This window comes from Ovis aries, chromosome 3, assembly GCF_016772045.2.
Source record: "Ovis aries strain OAR_USU_Benz2616 breed Rambouillet chromosome 3, ARS-UI_Ramb_v3.0, whole genome shotgun sequence".
NCBI classification, from domain to species: Eukaryota; Metazoa; Chordata; class Mammalia; order Artiodactyla; family Bovidae; genus Ovis; species Ovis aries.
The window spans coordinates 33,399,076-33,426,129 of NC_056056.1; the positions used below are offsets into that span (position 1 = coordinate 33,399,076).

The 27,054-nt window shown below is 54.2% G+C and overlaps 2 protein-coding genes across 3 annotated transcripts in view; one reads left to right on the forward strand and one right to left on the reverse strand.

Moving 5' to 3' along the window:
* Positions 1 to 5,181: 5,181 nt before the first annotated feature.
* On the forward strand, positions 5,182 to 20,182 carry GAREM2 (GRB2 associated regulator of MAPK1 subtype 2). Of its 2 annotated transcripts, XR_003588662.3 has the most exons (7): positions 5,182 to 5,439; positions 8,376 to 8,516; positions 14,047 to 14,177; positions 15,098 to 16,150; positions 17,101 to 17,264; positions 17,790 to 19,662; positions 19,759 to 20,182. XR_003588662.3 is itself a non-coding variant. In XM_027966584.3 (6 exons), the coding sequence occupies exons 1-6, from the start codon at positions 5,328 to 5,330 to the stop codon at positions 18,811 to 18,813; spliced, it is 2,625 nt and encodes an 874-aa protein (XP_027822385.2). In that variant the 5' UTR covers positions 5,182 to 5,327; the 3' UTR covers positions 18,814 to 20,182. The 2 variants fall into 2 exon arrangements, 1 of the variants encoding a protein (XP_027822385.2); XM_027966584.3 differs by having other exon boundaries at positions 17,790 to 20,182.
* A 1,882-nt stretch (positions 20,183 to 22,064) lies between these two features.
* HADHA (hydroxyacyl-CoA dehydrogenase trifunctional multienzyme complex subunit alpha) overlaps positions 22,065 to 27,054 on the reverse strand; it is a 42,324-nt gene continuing 37,334 nt past the window's right edge. The window contains 6 exon segments of the mRNA NM_001136490.1: positions 22,065 to 22,598; positions 22,686 to 22,831; positions 23,507 to 23,621; positions 24,314 to 24,509; positions 25,262 to 25,330; positions 25,974 to 26,114. Of these exon segments, the coding sequence (NP_001129962.1) occupies positions 22,453 to 22,598; positions 22,686 to 22,831; positions 23,507 to 23,621; positions 24,314 to 24,509; positions 25,262 to 25,330; positions 25,974 to 26,114 (813 nt within the window). The 3' untranslated portion in view covers positions 22,065 to 22,452.

A 27,054-nucleotide genomic window follows, 5' to 3' on the forward strand; every position in this document is an offset into this window, starting at 1 on the left:
AAGGACCACTATCTCATAGTTATGCCAAAAAAGCAAAACTCAAATAATCTGTATTTGACTTACTACCGACAATCTACTACCAATTTAGAGAAAATTAGAAGATAGAGCAACATATAAAACTATCCTATGGGACTGAATCAACAAAATCTAGACTATAAGAAAACCACAGGACAAATAGTCCTATTTCTCCCATAAATAAATTGCAAGAAAAATATGCATAGATCTTATTGGGAACTTGATTTAAATAAATTGTAAATAAATTCTCCAACCAGACAGTTGTGAAAATACGAACACCAACTAAGTATTTTATGATACTCGGAAGATATTTTTACTACTTGCAGTTAAATTTTGTTAGTTTATTAGTAAACATTGTTAGTTTATTTGTTGCAGTGAAATTTTATGAAAAAAGTTCCTATCTTTAGAGATACATATTGAAATATTTATATAGATGAAGTGATAAGATATCTAAGATCTTTTCAAACTTCTATGAAGTTTGATATTTATGTTCAGCTGATCTTTGATAAGGGTGCCAAGGCAATTAAATAGGAGAAGTGAAGTGAAGTCACTCAGTCGTGTCCGACTCTTTGCGACCCCGTGGACTGTAGCCCACCAGGCTCCTCCGTCCATGGGATTCTCCAGGCAAGAATACTGGAGTGGGTTACCATTTCCTTCTCCAGGGGATCTTCCCGACCCAGGGATAGAACCCCGGGTGGGGACAACTGGATATCCATATGCAAAAGAATGAAGCTGAAAAAAAAAAAAAAATGAAGCTGGACTCCTACCTCATACCACACACAAGAGTTTATTCAAAATAGATCACGAACCTAAGACCTAAATGTAAGAGCTAAAACTATAAAATTTGTAGAAGAAAACATGGAGTAAATCTCTGTAGCCTTAAGTTAGACAATGTTTTCTTAGATACGATGCCAAAAGCACAAGCAACAAAAGAACAAAATGGATAAACTGGACTCCATCAAAAGCAAAAACTTCTGTGCTGCCAAAAACTATCAGGTGAAAAGACAACCCACCAAATGGGAGAAAAGATTTGCAAATCATATCTGTGATAAAGGACTTATATCTAGAACATATAAAGAATGTTTGCAACTCAATAAAAAGACATTCAAATATAGGCAAAGAATTTGAATCTTCATTTCTCCAAAGAAAATATACAAATATCCAATAAGCACATGGAAAAATACCCAGCACTATTAGTCATTAAGGAAAATATATTAATAAATCAAAACCACAATGAAATACCACTTCAAATCCACTAGTTCAGTTCAGTTCAGTTCAGTTCAGTCGCTCAGTCGTGTCCGACTCTTTGTGACCCCATGAATCGCAGCACGCCAGGCCTCCCTGTCCATCACCAGCTCCCAGAGTTCACTCAAACTCATGTCCATTGACCCAGTGATGCCATCCAGCCATCTCATCCTCTTTCGTCCCCTTCTCCTCCTGCCCCCAATCCCTCCCAGCATCAGGGTCTTTTCCAATGAGAACTCTTTGCATGAGGTGGCCAAAGTACTGGAGTTTCAGCTTCAGCATCGGTCCTTCCAATGGACACCCAGGACGTCGTACGACTCAGCAATTCCACCACAAGGTAGAAAAGTGAGCACATGTGTCCACACAGAAACGCGTACACAAATGTTCATAGTGGCGTTATTCATGATGCCAAAAAAGCGGGAACAACCCAAATATCCATCAACTTATCAATGAGTAAATAAAATGTGGTTGTCCACACACTGGAGTATTATTCAGCAATAAAAGTAATGAAGCACTGAATCATGCTGCAACGTGGGGGAAACTTGAAACTTAATGCTAAGTGAGAGAAGCCAGTCATAGTAGGCCACACATTTTATTATTCCATTTGTATGAAAGGGTAGAGAAACAACAAATTTATAGAGCCAGGAAGTCGACTGGCAATTGTTTACAGACGGGGGAGGGCTGGGGAAAGGGACAGACTGCTAATGGTCAGCAATGTCTTTTAGGGAAGGATGATTTGTTTGAAAATTAGATCATGGTGATGGTGGCGCAGTATGGTGACTATACTGAAAACATTGAGATTGTTCACTTTAAATAGATGAATTGTATAGTATGTGAATTATGTCTCAGTAAAGCTATTTTTAAAAAATTCTGTAAGGAGGAAAAATAAATAAGATCAGCCATGGACTGGTAAATGTTGAAGCTGGGAGAGGAGTACAGGGGGATTCATAATACTATTATCTCTAGTTTACAGTTAAAATTTTCTGGGGATTTCCCTGGGGGTTAAGACGTCGCCTTCCAATGCAGAGGGTGCAATTTTGATCCCTGGTGGGGGGAACTAAGATTCTATATGCTGTACAACCAAAAAACCAAAACCTAAAACAGAGGCACTATTGTAACAAATTCAATAAAGGACTTAAAAATGGTGCCCATCAAAAAAATCTTAAAAAATAAAATTTTCTGAAAGAAAAATTGGATACACCATTTCCTAGACTTCTCAGAGGTGCTTAGCCAGATGTTCTCTGCCCTTTCGGAGTTCATGGGCTCAGAGAAGTTCATCAGTCCTTTTAGATGGTGTGGAGTAGAGTTGTTTTACACACAACCCAAGCTGCTGCTGCCCACTTTCACCATTTTTCTACTCCACTGACTGACCACTCTGCGCACTCACAGGCAGCTTGGCCAGCCTCTGCCACGGCCTGGCCTCTGGGCCAACAGTGAGCCTCTGCCAGGGCCAGCCCCCCTTCCCGGCCTCCTCCTCCAAATCCCTGACCTCTAGTATGTCCTCCTTCCTACTTGTCACCACCCACTCTGTCAGAGGGGGAACCCATAGCAGAGCAGCTGGGACCCCAGTGAACCAGCTCTTGCCTCCTCCCCTCAGACCTCTCTGTCCCCTACACAGACTCTCCCAGAGGGTGAAACTCAGGCACAGCCTCACACATCATCCAGGCCCCTGGCTCTCACTTCCAGACCCACTGCCCCTTCTGGCCTCTCTGTGAGTATCCTCCTCCCTCCAGGTGCTTCCCTGCGCTCCGTGCTGCCAGCTGCCTTCCAGCAGTCTCAGCCCAGGGACAGATCTGCAAGAACTGAGTTCCTTCCTACATGACTCTTGACCCCTAAACAAATGAAGAGATGTAGATGTTTGGGCACTTTGAGGTCCCTGGAGATCTGCCAATGATTAAAAAACACTAGAAAGGTTCTGGAACATTCTACAACAATTAGAGAGTGGGCAATCAGGTAGCAACCAGTTAGGTAGCTCTGTTTGATGTCTCACACTTGTGTGGTCTCTGATTCAGCCCCAATCCAGAGTGACTTCGGTATGAAATACAAAGGGAGGAAAGAAGATCAGAGGAGGAACTGAAGACAGGCTGCAACAGCAGAGTCAGAGAGGAGGAAGGGCCAGAAGCAGAACTGCCAGGACTTGGTGACCAGTTGGATATTAGGACTAAGAAGAGTTCCAGATGAGGGGAACCAGGTGAATGGTGATAGCCTTAGTTAGGATAGAAAATAAAAGAGGACCAAATTCCAGTGTGATGGTTGAAATGGAATGCCTGTGAATCACTCTGGTGGGTAGCAGGGCTTAGCTGGAGACTGCGGTCTAGAGCTGAAGTGAACCAGCAATGCTGTGATGTGGCATCTACATCAGAGCTCAGAGGCCTCTCTCAGGGATAAGGGTGGCCCTATGGTCCGACCCTGCTTTACACTTGCAATCCTGGTTTATGCCTATTGTCTCTGTTAGCACTTCCTTCACTCTCAAAAGTGTCCCAGTTTGGATGACAAACTGTCTTCCAGTCAGAGCTCTGTTTTTTTCCTGCTCTGTGACCTTTGGAACAAAGCATTTCTGCTCTTGGCATCTCCCCTTTCTTTCCTCTGCAAAAGATGGAGATTGAACAGTATGCGAAATGTCCCTTCTGGCTGAGAAGTTGTGTCCATTTTATCCGGTGCCATCTCTCTTAGGGTTCAGGTCACCATATGTGGCATGTCAGTCATCTCCTAGTGTGTGTATGTGTTGCGGGGTGGGTACCCAGGCTGAGGACTAACGTCCATGGAGCCCTTTCAGCACCAGCCTGTGTCTACACTGGAGTTATCTGGCTCACAGGACTGGTGACAATCGGTGAGAAAGGGCTGGGAACTTGGAAAGCGCTCTTTGGTGAGGGCATTTAAGTCACTTCAGTCATGTCTGACTCTGTGCGACCCCACAGACAGCAGCCCACCAGGCTCCCCCGTCCCTGGGATTCTCCAGGCAAGAACACTGGAGTGGGTTGCCATTTCCTTCTCCAGTGCATGAAAGTGAAAAGTGAAAGTGAAGTCGCTCAGTTGAGTCTGACTCCTAGCGACCCCATGGACTGCAGCCCACCAGGCTCCTCAGTCCATGGGATTTTCCAGGCAAGAGCACTGGAGTGGGGTGCCAGTGCCTCTTCCGTTGGTGAGGGCAGAGGGCTGGTATTAGGCTTAGGTGACTGCCTGGGAAGGCAGCGGGACTTGCAGTCAAGTGCAAGTGAAAGTCGCTCAGGCACGTCCGACTCTTTGCAACCCCATAGACTATACAGTCCACGGCATTCTCCAGGCCAGAATACTGGAGTGGGTAGCTTTTCCCTTCTCCAGAGGATCTTTCCAACCCAGGGATCGAACCCGGGTCTCCCACATTGCAGGTGGATTCTTTACCGAGTTATCAGGGAAGCCACTTGTAGTCAAACCTGGCTTCAAATCGAGCTGCCACTTGACCTCTCTGAGTCTCAGTTTGCTCATCAGTAAAATGGGGATAATAAGGCGGCCTTGCCAGGATGTGTGAATCTGGAGGTGATACGAGTGTTGGAGGCAGCAATCACCTTGGAGGTGATACAAGTCTGGGATCGCAGCGGCTGAACTATGGGCAGAAGCTTTAGGAAGCGAAGCCAGACCCGGAGTGGGATGGGAGGCGATTCCCGGAGGCCGGGAGGCACCAGCGGGCTGGGACTGGCTCTGCTCGTGGCGGGGAAGCGGGGATCCCAACACGCTGGCCGGGGAAGGGGAGGCCAACCCCGCAGATGCCGCTTCGCGTCCTCGATTACCCTCCGGGCGCCCGCCTGGGGTCTCCGGTCCCCGGCTGTCACCTGGACGCTCGGGGAGGGGGCGAGGGAACCGGGCGGGCGGGGAGGCGGGACTTGGAGGCCGGGGGGTGGGGCGAGGGGCGGGTGGCGGGGGCCCGCGCCCCGCGGGGAGGCCGACCACGTGACGCCCGCAGCCCCGGGCCGGGCGGCCAGGCGGGGAGCGCCGCGGCGGCCCCAGGAGGTGGCGGCGGGCGCGGGAGCCCGGGCCGCACGGGACCGGTCGTCGGGGCCCCGGGACGGCGACCCCGGGGCTCCCATGCCATGGAGAAGCTGGCGGCCGGGCTGGCCGGCCTGCGCTGGAGCATGGGCGCCTTCCCGCTGGACCTCATCGTCAGCCGCTGCCGCTTGCCCACGCTCGCCTGCCTCGGGCCAGGTACCGGGGGTGCTGGGGAGAGGGGTCGCGGGGGCTCTCCCGGCAGGTGCCGGCGGGGCCGTGAGGATGCGGCCCCTGCCCTCCCGCTCGTCCGCGCGGACCTCGCTCTCTTCCCGGCGCGCCTCCCCGGAGACCCGGGGTCCAGAAACCGAGGGGATGCCTCCTCCCGGGCCCCGCGGACGGGCACAGGGACAGAAACCTGGGAAGGGACTGGAGCCGGGCCCCGGAGAGAGCTCTCCGGCCCCGCTGGACCCCGGAGCCTGGCGGAGTCACCCAGCCCGTCCCGTCGGTGCACCCCCTTCTCTCGCAGCCCTCGGACCCCCGTCCGAGCCGCGCCCCCCTCCGTCTCTTTGTCTCTGGCCTCTCACCTCGATCCTCCCGCATCCCTGGGCCTCGGACTCTTGTCTTCACACTGCCGCCGCCCCCCACCCTTACCCCAGCCCTCCTGGGACTCTTCTCGCACCCTCCTTTCGCGGCCCGGGGGTGGTGGGCAGCCTCCGCCCCCGCGGACCGGCAGGCCACCTCTGGGCCTGAAGGAGCGAGTCCTCCCTCCGGGCGCGCCCCCAAGCCCCCCACCCCCCACCCCCGGCCCTTTCCGCATCTTGTTCCACTTCTCCTTGGGGCCCCGGGGGCCCAGGTTGCTCTGCTGATGCTTGGGGGCCCGAGAGGGGTGCCCGGCGGCTGCCCAGAGCAAGGGGACCGTTTCAGGAAAAGGGGGCCGCCTGGCTGGGGGAGGGGCGGGAGCCGGGGCTGGCAGCCAGGCCGGGGGTTTTGTGTGTGAGAAGAATAGGGGTTTGGCCCGCGTTGGCACACTCGCTTCCCTGAATGCTAATGCGGCCCGCGGCTTCAGGCGCGTCTCCTCTTCGCTGGGGCCAGCAGCCTCTCCGCCGACCCGCGGCGGCCCGGAGTGGGTACAGCGAGGGTCAGCGTGTCCAGGAGCGGGCTCCGTGAAGCATCTGTGCCTGGGCCGTCGGGCAGGGGTGCCTGGCTGTCTAGTGTCTTGTTCTTGCCCATGATCAGCGTGTGATGCCGATGTCAACAGCAAAGCTGTGTGTGTGTCTGCGTGTGAATGGAATATGCTGGTCCTACGTCGTGCCTGGCCACTTTCCCAAGCATCCTCTTTGGCATCTTCCCCTCCTGGGGGCTTTTTTGAGGACAGACAGGCCTCCTTTGGGCTCCCTTGACCCCTGGCCCCTTGTCTTGTCTCCTGCTGTGCACCCATTATAATGGTCAGTTTCTTGTCCTCCTACTGGGCCGCTGGCTCCTGGAGGTAGGGCATCCTGCCTAACAAAGATCATGGAAGGACTGACTGACTGAAGGAAAGCATGAGCAACTGGTGTAATGGCCCAGCCGTCTGTCTGTGACAGTGGTGGCTATGGCTGTGGTCACCTTTTGTTATCAAAATTGTGAGTTGTGAATATGTGATCAAAGGTATGTCTTGGCCCTTGCATTAGTGTGACCGTGAGACTGAGTTGTGTCATAGGGGTGACAAGCCCCTGTCGCTGTGATCCAGGTGGCTGTGCTGACTCCACTGTTGGTGACCTTGATCTATGGTTGGAGTGTGTCCTATGTGGCTGTGGCCTGCATCCCTTGGAAGGGCAGGCTGGGGCTTAAGAGAGCTCTAAGAGGAGGTTACAGAGTAGGAGAACATTCTCTGCCCCAGGTGAGGAGTTGAGGAGAAAGCCCCACACCCCCAACCAGATATACACATACACGTGGTGAGAGCCAGGCCCTCCCTGAAGGTCCTGAACACATTCCCCTCCACTCCCCTCCCCGCATCAAATGCACATACTTCAGGGAGTCCCCAGCCATCAGAGTAAACCATTTCCCATTTGGTTGGGTGGCAGAAATTTATTAAGTTGTGTTGGAGGGAGCGTCCCCCACCCCCACCCTACCCACCAGCTGCATCCAGGAAACGGCTCCAAGGCCTCCTGGAAGCTGGGCCAGCCTCCTGCTCTCCTGGAAACTGTTGCTGGGGTTGGAGCCTCTGGGGCCCGGGCCCCTCCTAACACCTTTGCCCCAGTGCAGCTTCCCCCAGGACTATCCTCCTCCGCTTCTAAATCCACCCCCTTGCCCCCCCCCCCAACTCTGGCCTTCATCACTGTGTCCCACAAACTGGGAGGTAAAGGGCTCTGAGAGGGAATGCCAAGAAGCAGCTTCTCTGAGGTGGGGCCAGCGGGTATCTGAGACCACAAATGTTCCCTCTCCTTTGGGGTCCCTTGAATGAAGGAGCCTGTCTGTGGCAGTGGGTGAGAAGGAAAGGGCTGCCCAAGGGAGCCGTGAATCAGCTCCTCTAAGCTCCGCCATTCTCCTGACCTGAGTGACCCACAGCTCTGGGCTCCACAATGGACGACCCCTTCTCAGCCCTTTCTGGGCCCCCAACAAGACCCTCCTTTCCTGGCCCAGGAGCTGAGAATTCTGCTGGTGTGAGTTGTGGTTCTGAGGTCCAGCCCAAGTGTCTGCTGCTCAGCACTGTCTCCCATCCTCCCTGCTGCCCCTCTCCCCCACAACTGGTTTGCTGCCCCCTCTGTGAGAGCTCAGACTGCCTCTATTCAGTGCCTCAAACTGGGCCCGTATCCTCTGTTCACATCTCTCCCCACTTTCCGCCCCCTGGGCCTGAGGGCTCCTGGAGGGAGGAGCCCCTGGCTTCGGCGCACGCCCTGGGACAGCAGAAAGTCCAGTTGAATGATAAATGCAGGATGGAGGCTGAGTTGGTTGCTGGGGCCCCATCGGAAGCCTGAGCCCTGAGAGACGGGGCCTGATTCAGCCCCGAGCTCACAGCTGGCAGCGCCCATCCCTGGAGCATTGCTGGCCTGGACAGGGATCACGGGGAGCTGTCCTTGGGCGGTGTCTCGGTGAGGAGGTCACCCTGTCTCTCTGCCCCTCCTAATGTTTCTTTTCTCTCCTCCCTTCTCTGTCCTCCTGCCCCCTCCCAGGGGAGTATGCCGAGGGCGTCAGTGAGCGAGACATCCTGCTCATTCATTCCTGCCGCCAGTGGACCACGGTGACAGCCCACACCCTGGAGGAGGGCCACTACGTCATCGGGCCCAAGATTGACATCCCCCTGCAGTACCCAGGTGTGCCCAGGGACAGATGGCACAGAGCCAGTGGGGGATGTAGGCGGGGGATGGGTGCAGGAAGTCTTGGGCACTGGATGTTGGTGACTGGCTTTTCCTTAGAGCTGCAGGGATGAGCGAGGTCATGGCTGATGAGCGGGGGCGGGGCGGGGGCGGTGGTGACTAAGGTTAGGGTTAGAGTTAGGGTCCAGTGGTTTCCGTACTGTTCTGTGAAGCCCTGGGTTTCTGGTTGCAAACCTTTGATTCCCATTTTAAAGTAGATTTGAAACTAATGATTTAAAAAATCCACACCCTCATACCACTACAAGTCAAACCCTAAACTCTGACTAGAGACATTTGGTGTGTACCACAATCTGCCTCATTAACCCTTTTTGTACAGACCCTCAAAGAAAATATCTCCTGCCAGGATTCTCTCAGTATTGTGCAACCCAAAGACATAGAAACAAAGGGATGCCCAGGCTGATTATATGGCTGCATCTGCTAGCGTTAATCCTGTTTTTTGATGTTTGTGTTAAATTTATTGTTTTCATTGATTGACTTTTTTTTAAAAAGTCTTCATTGAATTTGTTACAATATTGCCTATATTTCATGTTTTGATTTTTTGGCACCAAGGCATGTGAGATCTAAGTTCCCCATCAGGGATCCCCCTGCATTGGAAGGCGAAGTCTTAACCACTGTGCCACCAGGGAAGTCCCCATTGATTGACTCTTAAGTGAACGCTAAAATTTAAAAACTCTTAATAAAATTATGCTAGAGACCAGGGCTTCCCTGGTGGCTCAGTGGTAAAGAACCCGACTGCCAGCGCAGGAGACCTAGGAGATGAGTTCGGTCCCTGGGTCGGGAAGATCCCCTGAAGAAGGAAATGGCAACTCACTCCAGTACTCTTGCCTGGGAAATCCCATGGATAGAGGAGGCTATCCGATGGTGGGCTACAGTCCAAGGGGGTGCAAAGAACTGGACACAACTTAACAATTAAACAACAATGAATATTTACTTTTATCTGTTTTATATGTGATGCTGATGTCCTAAAGATTTTGTTTGAAGAAAGGATTCTGCTTCTAAAAAAAGAAGCCCTTTCATTTTACACAGGATGGAACAGAAGGCCTAGGAAGGGAAATGACTTGCCCAGGGTCACACAGCTATTAAGCAGAAGAGCAAGGGCTAGCACCCAGGCATCTCGATTCTTGGGCTGGTGCTGGCTGCCACATCAGGGATGCAGGGTTGCTGTTCCCTGAATGAGAAGGGTGCAAGACTGGTGGCCGTCAGCCCAGCGATGCCCCTATGCAAGCCCAGGAGCCCACAGCTCCTGTGTATCAACATGTGCTGCTTTCCAGACACTGGTCAGAGCTTTGTCACCATCACAGCCTCACAGCAATCCTCTGAGGAAGTCTTACAGAGCTCCAGGAGTTAGGAGTTAGATCAGTTCTGTGTTTAACTGCTACCCACCCCCAAAGAGGGCTTTCCTGGTGGCTCAGATAGTGAAGAATCCGCCTGCAATGTGGCAGACTTGATTTTATCCCTGGGTTGGGAAGATCCCCTGGAGAAGGGAAATGGCAATCTACTCTGGTATTGTTGCCTGGAGAATTCCATGGACAGAAGAGCCTGGCGGCTACAGTCCATGGGGTCGCAAAGAGTCAAACATGACAGAGCGATTTTTACTTTCACCCTGCAACAAAGGTTGGAATCCTTGGAGCTGGGAAGGCTCCCAGCCCCTTCTTCACAGGTCTGCTGTTCCCCCTCTGGTCCTGCCTGGTTCTCCCCTGAGTCAGTGGGACAGGACCAAACCCTTTACAGGGCTTCTGCTTTTTACAACACCCTGTGAACTTGTATTCCTGTAGTCCCCACACCCCATTTTGAAGATGAGGAAACTCAAGTTATCTTTCTGACTTGGGGTTCTGTCCTGGGGCCCCTGGGAAGGCCTACCCAAGCTAGAAACTTCCCAGCCTGGTTATTTGGCATTGGTCCAGGGAAAAGTCCCAGGTCATCTCATTGGGACAAAAAAGCAAAGACTGGGGGACTTCCCCGGTGCTCCAGTGACCACTGGACTCTTCTCTTCCACTGCAGTGGGCGGGGGTTGTATCCCTGGTCGGGGAATAAGATCCCGCTGCCAAGAAAAACCAAAACAAATCAGGGAAACCGAGATCCAGAGTCTCCTAGGGAACTGTGGGTCCACGGGGCTCCTGGCTCTTTCCCCCCATGGGTTTTGGTGGCCCCTTGACTGTGTGTGGCGGTGATCATGGGGTGACAGCTGGCTAGCCGAGGTTTCGCATCCCTGACCCGTCTTTCCGGTGGGCTGCTCTTGCCCCGCCTGGTTGCGGGGGCTGGGGAGGTCGAAGCCCCCCTAGGAGGGGGAGAAGCCGTCGGCAGGTTAACGAGGAAGCCCTGAGTGCACAGCCGGACACTGGTTCCTCCTAATGAATTAGTAATAGCGCGGGCTGGCTGGCGGGCGGGGGCGGAGGCTGAGGACCTTGGAGAAAGCCGCCGCGGTGGGCGGGGTGCGGTGGGGGAAGGAGCTGGAAGGAGCGCTCACGGCGGTGCCTGGCCCCAAGTCGGGTAGTGGGGCGCTGCTGGAGACGCGGGTCTCCAGGCCAAGGTTCACCGCCGGGGGAGGCAGGGAGACCGGCCTTCGGGACCCTGCGGAGCACCGCGTGAGCCAAGTTGTATGCTTCCATTTTACCGATGAGAAAACCGAAGCCTATAGCGATTAAGTACTTTGCTCAAGACCATACAGGTGGCAGGTGGCACCAGGTCTGTCCAACTGTCAAGTCTGTGCATTTATCCACCATTCTTTAAGGAGTATCTGCTCTGGGTCAGCTGCTGGCAGGGAGCGGTGACAAACAAGACCCAGCTTCAGGCTGGAAGGGACGGTCCGGACCGCGATAATGTGCTTTGGGAGTCTCGGGCAGGGAGGAGGGGCAGGCGAGGGTGGGGCAGGTCCCTAGAGCCGCGGGGGTCGGAGGGGGCGGGTGAAGACCTCTTGTCTCTTGTAGGGGGAAGGCAGGAGAGGAAGCTGCCCCCAGTGGGGCCGCAGAGGGAGGAGAAGGCTTCCAGGGGCCAAAGCATCACTCCCCAGAGGTCTTCTTTCCTTCCTCCCGGCAGTGATGACCGGTGCTGGGCTCAGGCTGCGGCGGAGGGGGTGGTGCTGGCTACCATGGTTACATTGATCTTTCCTGCCACATCCTCCCCCGGCTCTATCCCTGACTTGGCTCCAGCTCTCCCCACAGGGGGCAGTGGGCATTTCTCCCTGCCTGGCTGCTTGGAATTGGTGGTGGGGGTGGGGGGGGGGGTGGTTGTGTGTGGTTATGCGGGCGGCGACTGGATGAGGGAAGGGGGCCACTCTTGGATGGTGGCAGACCTGTGATTCCTGACCTGCTCGGTCCCTTCCCCAGGATATCCCTGCTGCCCTCTAGGGCTGTGGCTCCTCTGAGGCCTCTTCCCACCAGGGTCTCAGAGTGGTTGGAGCAGGGTATGGGGTAGGGATGGGGTGCATTCCCTCTGGCTTTCTCTGGGCATTTCCCCCTCTCTTGATTCTCCCTTTCCCTGCTGTTAGATGTTGACGCTGCAGGCGCTGCCCCGGGCTATCTGCTCTGCACACCCTGCATTAGGACAGGTGTCTCTATCTGGGTTCTGGTTGGGCTTTGAACCCACCACAACCCCCATGCTGTATATACAATGCTGTGTGTGTTCCTGCTAGGAGTACACTGTGGGATTTCTCTGGGAAGGGGGTCCCGGATGGGTCGGGATCCTCTTGTCTTCCTCTTCCCTGAGCTATCTGGCCTGCCCCACAGCTGACACTGCCTCCCGTGGGCTGGTGATCTTCTGTTACTTCTGACTACACTTCCCCAAGCCCTGCACCCACACGCTCACCTGCCTGCCTTAGGAGCACCACCTGCAGGGCCTCATTTGGCCTCCCCAGTTTGGCCCATGCTCCTGATAGCTTACGGTGCACAGTGTCGGATTCGTGATCTCTGAAGATTTAGCTTTGGGACTAGGGACCAGGCTTGATCACTAAGAGCATTTGTGTAGCAGAGTTTTATTAAAGTTTGACAAGGGACAGAGAAAGCTTCTGACATAGACATCAGGAGTTATGTAAATTAGTTATTATAATAAATCAAAAGCATGTCTCAAGGTTGTAAAGATCTTACTAGACCCACTCCCATAATTTACATTTTAAGATAACAGGATCAGCCAGAAGATTTTCAGGAAGGAGAAACTGTCCTCAAGCAAGATACATTGTTGTCATATAATCGTTGGTACAGAGTTTAAACTGAGTTGTTTGTTGTGTAATCATCAGTTCTTAAAGGAAAAAACGTTTGATGTGACTAAGTAATGTAGAGGAAAAAAAAAAAAGTTTGTCCTTTTCTCCTCTGAGATCCCCAGACCCCTCTCTCCTTGGGCACCCCCAGATTTCTTATCAACCTGCGTAGGAATTGACTCTCTCACTCCCCACTGGTTCCTTCCAGGGTCCCAGTTTTGGTTAACAGCTCTGCTGTCTCCATTTCTGACCAGGCTGGTAGCTGCAACCCCTTCCTCCCTGACCACTCAGCAGTCACCACAGTCTGATGAGGCTCCCTGCTGGAACCTGTACCCCTTGTTCTGTTTGTTTTTTGCTCTCCCCTCAGCTGATGCCCCTGCTCTTTTCCAGAACTCGTTATTGGGTTATTTACCTAAGTGTCCCTGTTATCTTTATAGAGTTCACCTTTGATCTTGGTCTTTCTTTGCTCTGGCCAGTGAGGCCAGACAGTTAATACAGAGGGTTGTCAGCGTTACAGATTAGCATCATTCTTTAAAGCCTGTGTCTTCTGGGGGCATCTGCTGAGCCAATGGAAACACAGCCTCGGACTGCAGATCGGGAAGACCTCATCTGAGGGAGGCAGCTTGCTGGGCTCAGATCTGAGGCCTCTGGGACAATGGCGCTGGATGTTGGACCACAGGGGGATTTGGGAACAGATCAGGAGTCAGAGTGGCTCTCCTTGGGTCTCCAAAGTCTGGGGCTGGGCCCTGGTTTGCCCATTGCATCAGTGTGGGTTAGCAATCTAAAGCTAACACAGGAGGCTAGATTCAGACAGGGCCTGCAAACATCTGCTCCAGCTTCTTCAGATGAGGATTCAAAATCCCTGAGAGGGGAAGGGATTTGTCTGGGTCATAGCAAATCAAGAGTTGGGCTGGGACCAAGCTAGGCATCAGCATCCCCATTGCCACACTAATGTTGGTGCTCAAGTGTTTGGGTACCAGTTTGCCCTTGAGTTTCTCTAGGCAGACAGCTGCTGGCCTTGTCACACAGCCACAAACTCTCCACTGGGTACGGGCTGTGCTCTATTTGCTAGGAATCTGTGCTCACCTACCTCCTGAGTCTTGAACCAGCTGACCAGGTTCCACTAGTGCAAACCTGCCCTTCTGCCCACCTGAGCCAGAGGGACTGGCTGAGATGAGGGGCAAAAGATGTGGGGACCATGAGGCCTCTCAGGATGCAGGCTAGGCTTCCCAGCAAGCAGGCCCACCCTAGCAGCCTGCGTTCTCTCCTGTGCAGGGAAGTTCAAGCTCCTGGAGCAGGCCCGGGATGTTCGGGAGCCAGTGAGATACTTCAGCAGCGTGGAGGAGGTGGCCAGCGTCTTTCCTGATCGCATCTTTGTGATGGAAGCCATCACCTTCAGTGTCAAGGTCAGTCCTTTCTGCACTGGACATGGTGCCCCCAGGTTCCATTATCCTCAGGGGGAAGCCTGACCCTGGTTGGAGGGTTCCCATTAGGTTCTGAGAGGTAGAAGTGTCACAGTGTGGCTTCTGGCAGCTCCCTGAAAGTCTTTGGCTAGGTGTATGAACTTCCTGGAACTGGGCCCAAGAACTTCCTGCAAAAGGTGGGGGAGCAGGAAGTGTGTGTGGGGGTATGTGTGGAGGTCCATGGCTTGACTTGGGAGATCTTTCAGGGCAGCCATCCTAGCATCTACTGGTGGGGGTGGTGGCTGTGGAGACATAGAGTGCAAACAGTCCCCCACTTAATGTACAGATAGCTCTTTACTGTTTGCAAACCCTTTTCTTATCCATCAATTCATTCCTCTTCAGAGTAGTCTTGTTGAATAGGTGGAGGATTATTATTGCCCAATTGTAAAAAATACAAGCATTGCTGTATATTGAATATTTTCAAAGTATTTCAGTATACATAAAGTTTATTTAGGGCTTTCCTGGTGCCTCAGATAGTAATGAATCTGCCTGCAATGTGGGAGACCCAGTCCTATCCCTGGAGAAGGAAATGACAACCCACTCCAGTATTCTTGCCTGGGAAATCCCATGGTCAGAGAAGCCTGGCAGGCTACAGTTCATGGAGTCACAGAGTCAGACATGGCTGAGCGATTAACACTTACTTTATAGTCTATTTAATCCTTACAGCAAATAAAATAATTACGTTTCCAAGAGGTAACTCTGAGGCTGCACCACCGTGACCACGTGGCCTCTACAGAATGCATGTCCTCAGTCCAGTGCTCTTGATCTTGGGAAAGCCCCAAAAGGAGGGTTGCCCTCCTGGGTCCCCGGACTGGCTTTCCCCGGCTGGGGCTAAGGCCTCCCTCTGTTTTTGGGATCCCCAGGTGGTGTCAGGAGAGTTCAGCGAGGATAGCGAGGTGTACAACTTCACGCTGCACGCGGGTGACGAGCTCACTCTCATGGGGCAGGCGGAGATCCTGTGCGCCAAGACCACCAAGGAGCGCTCGCGCTTCACGACCCTGCTGCGCAAGTTGGGCCGGGCCGGAGCGCTGGCTGGGGTGGGCGGCGGCGGTAGCGGCGGCCCGGGGGGCGCGGGGGCCGCGGGGGGCGGCGGGGGCGCCAGGCCCATCAAAGGCAAGATGCCCTGCCTCATCTGCATGAACCACCGCACCAACGAGAGCCTGAGCCTGCCCTTCCAGTGCCAGGGCCGCTTCAGCACGCGCAGCCCGCTGGAGCTGCAGATGCAGGAGGGTGAACACACGGTGCGCGCCATTATCGAGCGCGTGCGGCTCCCGGTGAACGTGCTGGTGCCCAGCCGGCCACCCCGCAACCCCTACGACCTGCACCCGGTGCGGGAGGGCCACTGCTACAAGCTGGTCAGCATCATCTCCAAGACAGTGGTGCTGGGGCTGGCGCTGCGCCGCGAGGGACCGGCGCCGCTGCACTTCCTGCTGCTCACCAACACGCCGCGCTTCGCGTTGCCGCAGGGCCTCCTGGCCGGGGACCCGCGCGTCGAGCGCCTGGTGCGCGACAGCGCCTCCTACTGCCGCGAGCGCTTCGACCCCGACGAGTACTCGACCGCCGTGCGCGAGGCGCCCGCCGAGCTGGCCGACGACTGCGCCAGCCCGCGCCGCGCGCGCCTCTGCTTGCCCGCGCCTCCGCGCGCCCTCGTGCCCGCCCGCGCCCCCGGCCCCGGCCCACCAGGCGACGGCGACCAGGAGTACGTGATCCCCGATTGGGCCGGCGGGCCGGAGCCCGCCGCGCCGCCCGCGGAGATCCCCTACGAGGAGCTGTGGACGCACCAGGCAGCCGAGGGCCAAGTCGAGGGCAGGACCCGGCCGCTCCCGGGGCCCGACCTCATCTCCTTCGGAGCCGCCGGGCCGCCCCGCCTGGAGCCCGAGGCGGCGCCGCCTCCGGTGCCTCCCAAATCCGAGGCGGTGAGTGGACGCGGTGGAGGCGAGGAGGGTGGGAGGCCGGGCGCTGAGCTCTGTGGGCCTGGCCTTCCAGGGAGGTGGCCAGCCACGGGGCAGGGTTTGGGTTTGGAAAGCTTGTTCTCCTGGGCCCCTGCCTTGGCATCTCGGTCTCCAGCTCGCGAGGTGTGCGACAGAGGGTGGCCAGAGGTGGGGAGGGGGGAGAAAAAAAAGGAAAGAGACGCAGGCGCTTTTGTAGGAAGGAGTACCATGGACGGTGGTCTTGGGAGTTGGGGGACAAAGATACCAGCAGGTCCCTAGCCTCACAGAGTATGGGATGAGCCTAGAACAGCGTTACCCAGAAGGTTCCACAGAACAAAGGCTCCTTTAAGTTGTCTGGTGAAAAGAAGGGTCTAGGGTGAAGAAAGTTTGGAAAATATAGTCTGAGTCCCAGCTCTCCCCATCCTCACTTTGGAGCCACAGAGTATCCATTGTTTATTATTAGGCTCTGAGAAGTCCTGCAGGTCAGAAACCCATTCATCTGTGTTTAACACAGAAGTTTCCAACAGGACTTGTCCACAGACTATATACAGCACCTATTAATATCCCATGGAGTCCGCTTTGAGTGTTTGACCCATGAGAAAGGGATCCAGATGGCAGATGCTTTTCCTTCCCTTCTCATTACACCTTTGTTGTCTTCTTTCTCTCCTTTCCCTTGAGGAAGGAATATGTCTACTTAACTTGTTGTTTTCTCTACTCCGTTTCTTCTTACATTCACGATGGATTTCGAAGGCCACAGGGGACAGTTGTGTGGGTTGTGGACTCTCAATGAGTCTGACAGGCTGGAGATGACGAGAAGGGCTGGGGTGGGTGGCTGAGTAGCAAGGCTGACTTTTGGCAAAGTGGGTCAATCACAGGCAACCCCCTTGCCCAGCTGCCTGGGGACAGGGGGTGGCATCATGGCCCTGTGCTTGCAGGTGAAGGAGGAGTGTCGCCTGCTCAACGCCCCTCCTGTGCCCCCGCGGGGTGGCAGTAGCCGGCTCTCGGGTAGCCCCCCAGTACCCCCACGCTTCCCTAAGCTGCAGCCCGTCCACTCCCCCAGCTCCAGCCTCTCCTACTACTCCTCTGGCCTCCAGGATGGGTGAGCCCCTCCCTTCCTTCTCTGGGTCCTGGGCCACCTCAGGTGGATGGAAGCAGGGGAGGGGGACAGGGAGAGGGTGGGGAGGGGAGCCAGTGTGAGGAAGAGGAAGACTGCAGACCCCCGGGTTTGGAGGGTGCACATTGCTGAGCCGAACCTGAGGGAGGGGCCCTTGGGGTCTGGGGCTTCCTGCCTCAGTTGGCTGCTTACCTAAATGGTGATGACTGCGTGGGAGTGTGGCTCTCTTTCCTTCCAGACTGAGGTCTGCTGCAGGATGGAGTAGTCCTTGGCATTGAAAATTTTCTGTGTAGCTCAGTTCAGTTTTTCCTGGAGTGCAGGTTGCCGGAGGGAAGAACAGAGCAATCCCAGAGGGTCTCAGGCCTTGGGGCTGGGGGCTGGACGGGCCAGCATGGCTGAGATCTCTGTGACCTGGCGGAATGGTGGTTTGTGGTGGCACAGGTGTGTGCCTATCACGTTTCCCTCTTGCTCTGCTTACCTGTCTGTCTGTGTCTGTGTTTCTGTCTGCAGGGCGGGGTCCCGAAGTGGCAGTGGCTCGCCGTCACCCGATGCCTACTCCCTCTATTGCTACCCCTGCACCTGGGGAGACTGCAAGGTGGGCGAGTCCTCCAGCCGTCCACCCCCAGGCCCCCTGCCGTCGACCACGCAGCCCAGCCAGGCCTCCCGGGCCCTTGTGGAGCCCCTGAGTAGTCGAGCTGCCCCCCTCCTGGGCGCTGACACCCCCGCCAAGACCTACCACGGCTGCCCACCTCCATTTAAGCCCTCCCACTCCCAGAAACGCTTTGCTCCGTTTGGAGCTCTTAACCCCTTTTCTGGGCCTGCCTACCCCACGGGCCCTTCAGTGGCCTCCTCTTCCGGGCCTGCAGCTCCCTCAGGTCCCCTGGCTACCTCCAGTCCCGCTTACTCCCCAGGCCTGGGCTCTCCAGGCCAGGCCTACTCGGCAGCTTCTGCCTCCTCCTGTCCCACCTCCTCCTCCTCCTCCTCTGAGTGGCAGGAACCCTCCCTGGAGCCCTTCGACCCCTTTGAGCTGGGCCGGGGCAGTTCTCCAGAGCCTGAGCTGCTGCGCTGTCAGGAGCCCAGAGCTGTGGGGGCACCTGGGCCCGGCCTCTCGCCGCTTGGACCCCCCAAGGCCTTTGAGCCTGAAGGCTTGATGTTGCGGCAGGGCCCCGCCCCACTGTCACCGGTGGCCCCGCAGGGCCCCGAGGCTGGTGGAGCACGACTCCTTCTCACCCAGGGGCGCCTCGAAGGGCCTCCTGCCAGTCCCCGGGATGGGGCCACGGCCTGGGGAGGCCGAGAAGCCACCTCCTGGCAGCCCCCTGCTGACCTCTCTGCACTCTCCCTGGAGGAGGTCTCCCGAAGTCTGCGTTTCATCGGGCTCTCAGAAGATGTGGTCAGCTTCTTTGCCCGAGAGCGCATAGATGGCAGCATCTTTGTGCAGCTCAGTGAGGACATCCTGGCAGATGACTTCCGCCTGACCAAGCTGCAGGTCAAGAAGATCATGCAGTTCATCAAAGGCTGGCGGCCCAAGATCTGACCTTCCGGTTTGGGGCCGCTTGACTGGAATTTTGGCCCGGAAGCCCCCCGGGGGCCAGCCCTGGCTCTGCAGGGGGACAGCCCACCTCGGGGTGGGGCCTGCCGCTGGGAGAATCTCTGCCAGGACTGCAGCTGCTTAGCAGTCACAGAGAGTGAATCCAGGGGAGGCGTGCTGGGAAACGGCATCCTCTCGGCCAGATGCCTGCATGCCTCTTGCCTCTGAGTGTGCAGAGTACATGGGGGAGGGGCTGAAGGCACCAGCGAACAGGGTGCCCAGAGCTGATTCCCACGGGGCAGCCAGAAGCTGGCTTTTGTGGTGACCTAATAGCTCCTTCCGTCCTGCCGTGGAGCTCCCCTGACAGCTTGCACTCAGTCCACAGCTTGTAGGTGCAGTCCGGAGACGAGGGAAGACGACGGCCCACCACTGAAGCACAGATTCCCCAAGTGCCCGCTGTCCTATGTGGACTCTGCCCTAAGCTGCCTCAGAGTCAGAAGGCCAATTTCTGTATCTCTGGGATGCCCTCTTTACCTGCTATCCCCTCTGCTCTACCATGTGCTGGGTCCCTGGCCCCGAACACAGGTGTATCGCGTACAAGCCTAAGCCACCGCACCGCAGAGCTCCACCTGTGGGCTCTGGTTCTCGGGTGATGCCTTTGGAAGGCCACAGCCCTGCCCTTGACCCACTTACCTGGTGAGGGAGGCAGTTGCTCCCCATGTTTCCGGCGTTCTGGCCTCTACCCCGATCTCACTGCATCTAGCCCTCTGTCCTGCCTGTTGGGTCCAGTCCGTGACGACTCTGTTTCTATGGAAGGGCAAGTGATTCTAAGGGCAGCTGCACCCTGATTCCGAGGTGGGTGGCCTTCAATCACTCCCACTGGTCTCCTGCCCCATCCCGTGACTCCTGCAACACCTGGTCTCCTTCACTGGCTTTCTGTCGCTGTTGCAGGTGGCTTGGGAAAACCTACTTTTATCCTCCTGGAGCTGAGCCCTCCTGCGCTTGTTCATGTGCATCCGAGCAGGGCTTTGTGCCCTGAAGCCTGAGCATGGCCATCTGCCGGCACTCAGAGTAGGTTGGCTGTCATGTCCAACCACCCACCACCCGAGCTCCTCTCTGTCTCACTTACCAGAACACACTAATTCTCCTAGTATCAGGCCCAGGGGTGTCAGCCTTCTCGTCTGCCTTATCTAGATATTTATTTCCTCTGTTTTTCTATCTTAAGAGTAGAGAAGCCGTGCCAGCGCTCATGCCCTGAGCAGGCTGTCTCAGCACAGAGAGGAGTCAAAGTAGAGCACAGAGACTGGGATGCTGAGACGTTGGGACCACTTAGTGAGTCCTCGAGGGCTAGTGAAATAAATGCTAGACCACTGAAGAGCAGTGTGAGTGGAACTGTGTTCTTTCAGAGGGCCGTGGGGACCGACTGGCATGCTGTCTGTGCCCTTGGGGAGGGGAGGACCTTGGAAATGGTTATGCACATGGCCCACTTGTTCCTCAGAGGCCCTCATTCCTTTCTGAAAACCCCTCACCTGTCCCAAAACTATAAGAACCTTGAATTCCCATTAATGTTTCAGCATAATTCAACACACCTCCCGAGGGCTGCTGGGGCTTCCTGGTAGCTCAACTGATAAAAAATCTGCCCGCAATGCAGGAGACCTTGGTTCAGTTCCTGGGTCTGGAAGATCCCCTGGAGAAGGGATAGGCTACCCATACTCCGGTATTGGGCTTCCCTGGTGGCTCAGATGGTAAAGAATCCACCGGTAATGCGGGAGACCTGGGTTTGAAAGATCCCCTGGAGAAGGAAATGGATCCACTCCAGTATTCTTGCCTAGGAAATCCCATCGACAGAGGAGCCTGGCGGGCTACATACAGTCCATGGGGTCAGTCGGACACGACTGAGTGACAAGCACAGCACAGTTAGGGCTGCTGGGTGGAAAGATCATACTTCAGATACCCATGCTCCTACCCAGGTTTAATTTCCTATCTTGTCCAAACGCCTGCCTTGAGGCTGCTCAGACCCTTGCCCTGACACTGCCGCCCCCACCCCCAGAAGCCTGTTACTGGCCTTGGTGTAGAGGATCAGTTCTCTACCTTCTGTGGGTCACCTGAAAACTCCAACTCAGAGATGCCTTGGTGTTAAGAGTCTGGCTTCCTAGCAGCCAACTGTTGAGTGTTCAATAGAGCTGGGGCTGAACTCCCCACTTGCTGGTCCCCACAGCAGAACTGGGACCAGGGAGGGATACTGAAGTGTTCACAGCTGGAGCAGAGGTAGGAGGGATCGGTGACATCTCCAAGTCAGGATGGTGCAGCATGATGGGACCTGAATTACAATTCTATACATTCAGTGGATCCTTCTGCCAGATCCAGAGAGGGGCTCCAGAGCTGTTTACCTGAACTGGGCACTGTTTCTGCCAGAATACAAGTGCAGGAACTTACTCCACCAGAGGGCGGGCAAGAGTGGAGGTGTCAGTCGAGTGCAGGCGGTGGTAGGCATTTGGGCATTGCCTACCTTCTGTGCTCTGGGGCAGCTGAGATGTGCAGGATGCACTGACCAGGAAAGCGTTACCTCCTCTGCCTAGCGCAGAGGATGAGAGGGTTGGATAGCATCACCGATTCAAAGGACATGAACTTGGGCAAACTCCGGGAGACAGGGACAGGGAGGCCTGGCATGCTACAGTCTGTGTGGTCACAAAGAGTCGAACACGACTTAGCAACTGAACAACTGCCTAATACCAATGTTGCATAAACATTCTGAGCACGCACAAGAATGAGTTATACCAAGAAAGGAATTGGGTAAAACTGTCCACTGAGGATATATAGTTTGGGAAAAGGGGTCTCTCTCACACGCTGGCCTTCCATACCTCTCCTACTGCTTGGTTTAGCCAGGACTCTTCCCCGCTGTAAGCAGAAGCCCAGCCAAAGCCTTTACATGTGCGTGCATGCATGCTAAGTCACTTCAGTTGTGTCCAACTCTTTGCGACCCTATGGATTGTAGCCCACTAGGCTCCTTTGTTCCTGAGGATTCTCCAGGCAAGAATACTGGAGTGAGTTGCTGTGCCCTCCCTCCAGGAGATCTTCCAGACCCAGGGATCGAAGGCCATTCTCCATCACCGCAATTTCTCTCTTAAGGTGCTGCTTCAAGCTCCCAACACATTCCTACCCCAGAGCATAGGGCTTTATTCCAGCTTACTCTTTGAAGGAAAGGGGGTTACACCACAAGGGCAACGGCAGAAGAGAAGGCAATGGGCAGTCAGACTGACAAAAAGTTTGATTTTTATTGTTAAGTATCTGGCTGAGTGCAAACTTGTCCTCACCACCACTGGCCACCAGTGACCACCACTGGCCTCTCGGGAGGAGCAGGCAACAAGGATGGCTCCAGAAACACTGCCACCCTAGGCCTCAGGGCTTATAAGTTGGTGCATACAGAGGGTTCCACCTTCCAACAGGAAGTACAAACTACATCACAGCCCGACCTAGCTGGGAGGGAGAGATGTCCTAGCTAAAGGCACTTTGATCAAGGCACATACCCGGTGCCAGAGTTTGTCTTCCTTCTGGTCACTCTGATAAATCTAGATGCCACTCTGTTGAGAAACAGTGCTGCCATGGTTGGTGTTAGTGGGCGAGTGGGCAGGGGACAGGGCCTGCTCATTGGTAGAACTTCTTGTTAGGGTTGTTGGCATGGTCCACAAGCAGCTGACACGGGGTGAACTGTTTTCCATAGACAGCCTCGTACTTCCGGAGCCGGTCCACTATTTTCTGTGCCCCGTACAGATCCACAAAGTGGAAGGGCCCTGAATGCAGAAAGAGGGTTTTGTTGAAGGAGAAGCGAAACAAGCTCTGGGGTGAAGTAAGCTACCTTTTTGACTTGCAAGACTGACCTCCAAGACACGGGGGGAAGCCAAGCCCAAAGACCGCACCGATGTCTCCCTCTGTGGGCGTGGCCAAGACCCCTTCCTGCAGGCACAGGATGGCTTCATTCACAAACCTGGTCACTAGGCGGTACTGGATGTCTTCATCTGAGGAGCTACCAACAAGGAGAGACATTCAGGGAGAGGAAGAGTCAAGGGGAGGATGTAGGGGCCCTGGCACGGAATGAGAGTGAGGGCTGGTGCTACTGGAGTTCGGGTGCTAGTTGCTCAGTCATGTCTAACTCTTTGTGACACCATGGACTGCTGGGCTCCTCTGTCCATGGGATTCGCCAGGCAAGAATACTGGAGCAGGTTGCCATTTCCTTCTCTGCTGGCACTTGGGCCAGCCCTAATGAACTTCTGCCTCTAGAGAAGGAGCCACCCTTGGAAAAGGACAGTGGAGAGCTGCCTGCCCTGATTAACTGGAAATGAGAACTGAGAACAGGCCCTGCAGGGCAGACAGTGTGTCCTGGTATCAGCAGGTACTGACTATAGGGGACGGTGAACGGTGTGCAGGTTGAGCAAGCCCAGGAGAACTTTCTAGTTGCTTTCTGGCACCCTCAGAGGGATGGCTTATCCAGATGTCTTCCCAAGGCTTGGCTGCAGTCCTTACCCTGATGTCTGGTAGAAAATGAGGTGGAATGTGGAAAGGCAGAAAGTGTTAAGAATCAGGAATGTTTTCTCTGATCACCTATGGTGATCATATAAAAAAAAGGACTGTGGAGGGTCCAAGAAGCTTTGGGCTGGTGAGAAATACACTTCCACACTGATAGGCCCTCAACTGAACTTACACGTCAGGCTGAGAAGGCATCTTCAGACTTGCCAAAATACTGTCCATGTCAGAATTCAAATTCTTATTCTTCACACCCTCCTGGTAGATGTAAAAGCCTTTCCCAGACTTGCGACCTAAAAGAAGCAAGAAAAGGGACAGTTATGATTTCTCAGAGCTCAGCACTGAGAATTCTCTTCTCTGCTAGTCTACTAGAAAGCCCTAGCCTCTCTTCCACACTCCTGAATTTGTAGATCTAGCCCAGTCCAGAAATTAGTATTTGTCAGAAGAGCTGGCAGAGAAGGAAAAAAGAGCTTGTGTTTCTCAGAGCTTGGAAATCTGGGTGCCTGGGTGGGAGAGGCTGTGTAGGCGAGTGTTAATGTCCACACCTGCAGTACCAGGCCCTCGGACATCCAGGTCCTAGTGCTGATTTTGTTGCTACTTTACCAAGAGAGAAAGCCACCTCTCTGGTGGGCCTCAATTACATACTCAGAGGTTTACTTTCTCCACACAGGTGGTCAGAGAACATGGAAAGCCTGGAGGCAGGGCTCCTGCAGTACCATGGGTGTAGCAGAGGCTGTGGGTGGGATGAAATGCCTGTCAATCTTGCATTGCGTGGGCAATGGCAGAGCCTCAGGAGGCCAGAGTTCCACCTTTTGTCCATAATCTACAGGCCTAGCCTAAGAAGAGGCTGTCATGAAATCATTTTTAAATTCCCTATGACAGTGGGCTCTGTTGAGAAAATATACTCTTCCACCTGGCCCTCTGTAGCTTGGGTTGCAGGGACCGTTACTCATGGTGCTAGTTCCGTTTCTCTGAGGCTACTCACCCAGGAAGCCCTTGGATATCATCTGCTGCAGCATTTCCAGGCTTCCACCTGCAAACCGCTCCCCAAACTCTTTGCCGAGATTTTCTGCCACGTGTTTTGCGACATCCACACCAACTTCATCCACCAGTGTAGCGGCACCCACAGGGAAGCCGAAGCTCGTGGTCAGGGAGTCCAGCTTCTTAGGGCCAACTCCTTCCTGGATGGGCAGCAAACCCAGGGCCTCAGGGAAGGCTGTCCCAGACTCCCCTAAGGGCACCCCGTGCTGCTCCCACTTCTCTTTTGGGTGCTGCCAGGTCAGACCCAGGACTGGGACTGATACACAGAGGGAAGCACAAAGAGGCTGGAGCGCCCCAGGAGAGAGTGAGCCTTTCCTAACCTATGGCATTCAGAGGAAGTCTAGACAGGAACAAGTTATTCATTTCTTTCTTGTTTGCAATCCTGAATCTCAAAAATACCGAGATTCCATGCCAGATGTGGTAAGGTTCCCTACCCTGAGGGAAGAGACGTCACCGAGGAGCAGGGCTGCAGTGGCCTGTGATCCCTGAGTCTAATGGGAGCCTGGCGAGTGTGGCCACGCCCTTTCTGCCACTGACCAACCTGGACGGCTACCAGAAGGGTCTGTGTGTGGCAGAAGCAGGTACAGCACCAATCAGACCAAAACGGGTCCTGTTCTGGATGAGGGTGCAGAAACAGCACATAGAGCATGTCGGGAGGGCTCGGGGTGACTGCAGCAGGGAGGACACTAGGAGAGCAGAGCTAAATTCTGCCCATTTTCACCCATGATGTCCCAGCAGTGGGTGGAATGGAAGGGCAGCAAAAGGCCTTCCTGGAGAAAAGCCAGGAGTTAGTGTATTAGAAGGAAGTCTGCTCTTCATCTTGATATTACCAGTCTGGAAAACTAGTTTCAGGAGTGGAAGATGCCGCCAACATTCTGAGAGTGATACCAACCTGGAGAATTCTGATGACTTCAGACATCATGGGTGTGAGACACCTGGTGGTATAGAAGCCAGGTCCATCCTGCAAAGCGAGAGAACACGAGCTCATGGGCCCCTCGGTTGAGGGCACTGCCTGGGTCGGAAAGCGGCCTCCCTTCCCCAGGAACCATTTCAAAATTCAAGGTGATTTATAATCTCAGTCAGAATCCTTAATATTGAACTGCACAAGCCAGAGCCGGGGGCAGCCTAGTTTGATTCCAAGAGGACAGGAGATAGTCTCACGTCACCTGCAAGGTCTGGAACAGTTGGGAGAACCCGCCGTGTCCCAGACCCCGACTCAGCAGTAGCTGCACCACTGTCCGTACTGTAGATGACCAAGGGGAAATCATATCAAAGAAAGAAAGTGAAGTCGCTCAGTCATTTCTGACTCTTTGTGACACCATGGACTGTAGCCTATCAGGCTCCTCGGTCCACGGAATTTTCCAGGCAAGAGTACTGGAGTGGGTTGCCATTTCCTTTTCCAGGAGATCTTCCTGACCCAGGGATCAGAACCTGGGTCTTCCGCATTGCAGGCAGATGCTTTACCATCTGGGCCACCAGGGAAGCCCAGTCATATCAAAGGCTGATCTATTTGCCCTGAAGAGTCACCAAGAAGCCTGGACATACATATGAGGAGTTTTCATGGCACTTTTCTGAATCTGCTGCTCTGATCCACAGTTCCTCACCTTAACCACAATGATGACCTTCCCTTGTCTGAGGCCGACATCTACAGCAGAGGCAGTTGTGTCCTTCGAAGTCTTCTCAGTTGTGATAATCTCCAGCAGCTGCATCTTGTCCACGGGAGAGAAGTAGTGCATGCCGATCACCTGGCAAGGGGGACGAAACACTGCCAGACTTAAGAACTCTTGAGAGGGGAAACTTATTAGGATTCTTTTTTTTTTGCTAGGAAAGCACTGCAGAGAAAGGCTGTTGTAGTAAGGGAATACTGGCTTGATATGGTCAAATGGTTTGGTTTCATGGTTCTTTGATTAAGAGTCCAGTATGTTCATGGGCGAGCTACCCAAAATTCTCTTCCATTTGCTTCTAGGGCTTTTCACTGAGGGCAATGGATCTCATCCACAATTAATGCCAAACCCACAGCTAAAGGCCAAATTAGATTTATTGGGAAAGAATGAGTGAGGGTTCCAATTATATTAATGATGATGGTTTGGGTGAGAGGGTCCACTTTTTAACGGGTGGGGGGAGACAGGCAGAATTACTTAATATGCTGGACTGTCAGAGATGCATCTAGATTTTACACAGATGGGTCTCACCACCAGGATACTGTCTGCCCTTCCCATTCACAGATTTTGCACATACAGCCAAAATACAATCCAACTGGCTGAATCTGATTCAACCAATTGGTCTGAATCCTTGGATGTGAAACCTGAGGATACAGAATTGTATCTGTATCCTGTATCTGTATTCTGTATTGTAACTGAATTCCCTGTGCTACTCTATTTCCATAAGGGACTTGGGGATCCAGAACGAATCCCCCAAGGACACAGAGGGATGACTGCCCTGGGTTTAAATAACATTTCTCAACACTCAAATTCCCTCAAGTGTCACTAAACCAGTGATTCTCAAAGTCAAGTACCCGGTCCAGCAGCACTAGCATCGCCTGGCAATGTTAGAACTGCGAATTCTCAGGCCCTCCCCAGACCTACTGAATGAGGTACTCTAGGGGCAGGGCCCAGATCTGTGTTTAAGAATCCCTCCAGGTGATTCTGATACATGCTAAAACTTGACAACAGCCTCAATAATAAC

Bases quoted from the DNA above. Each gene is read 5' to 3' on its own strand.
- GAREM2 (XM_027966584.3), top strand. From the start codon at position 5,328: ATGGAGAAGCTGGCGGCCGGGCTGGCCGGCCTGCGCTGGAGCATGGGC. The intron at 8,517-14,046 runs GTGTGCCCAGGG...TCTCCTGTGCAG, and splicing joins CATCCCCCTGCAGTACCCAG to GGAAGTTCAAGCTCCTGGAG. The intron at 16,151-17,100 runs GTGAGTGGACGC...CTGTGCTTGCAG, and splicing joins TGCCTCCCAAATCCGAGGCG to GTGAAGGAGGAGTGTCGCCT.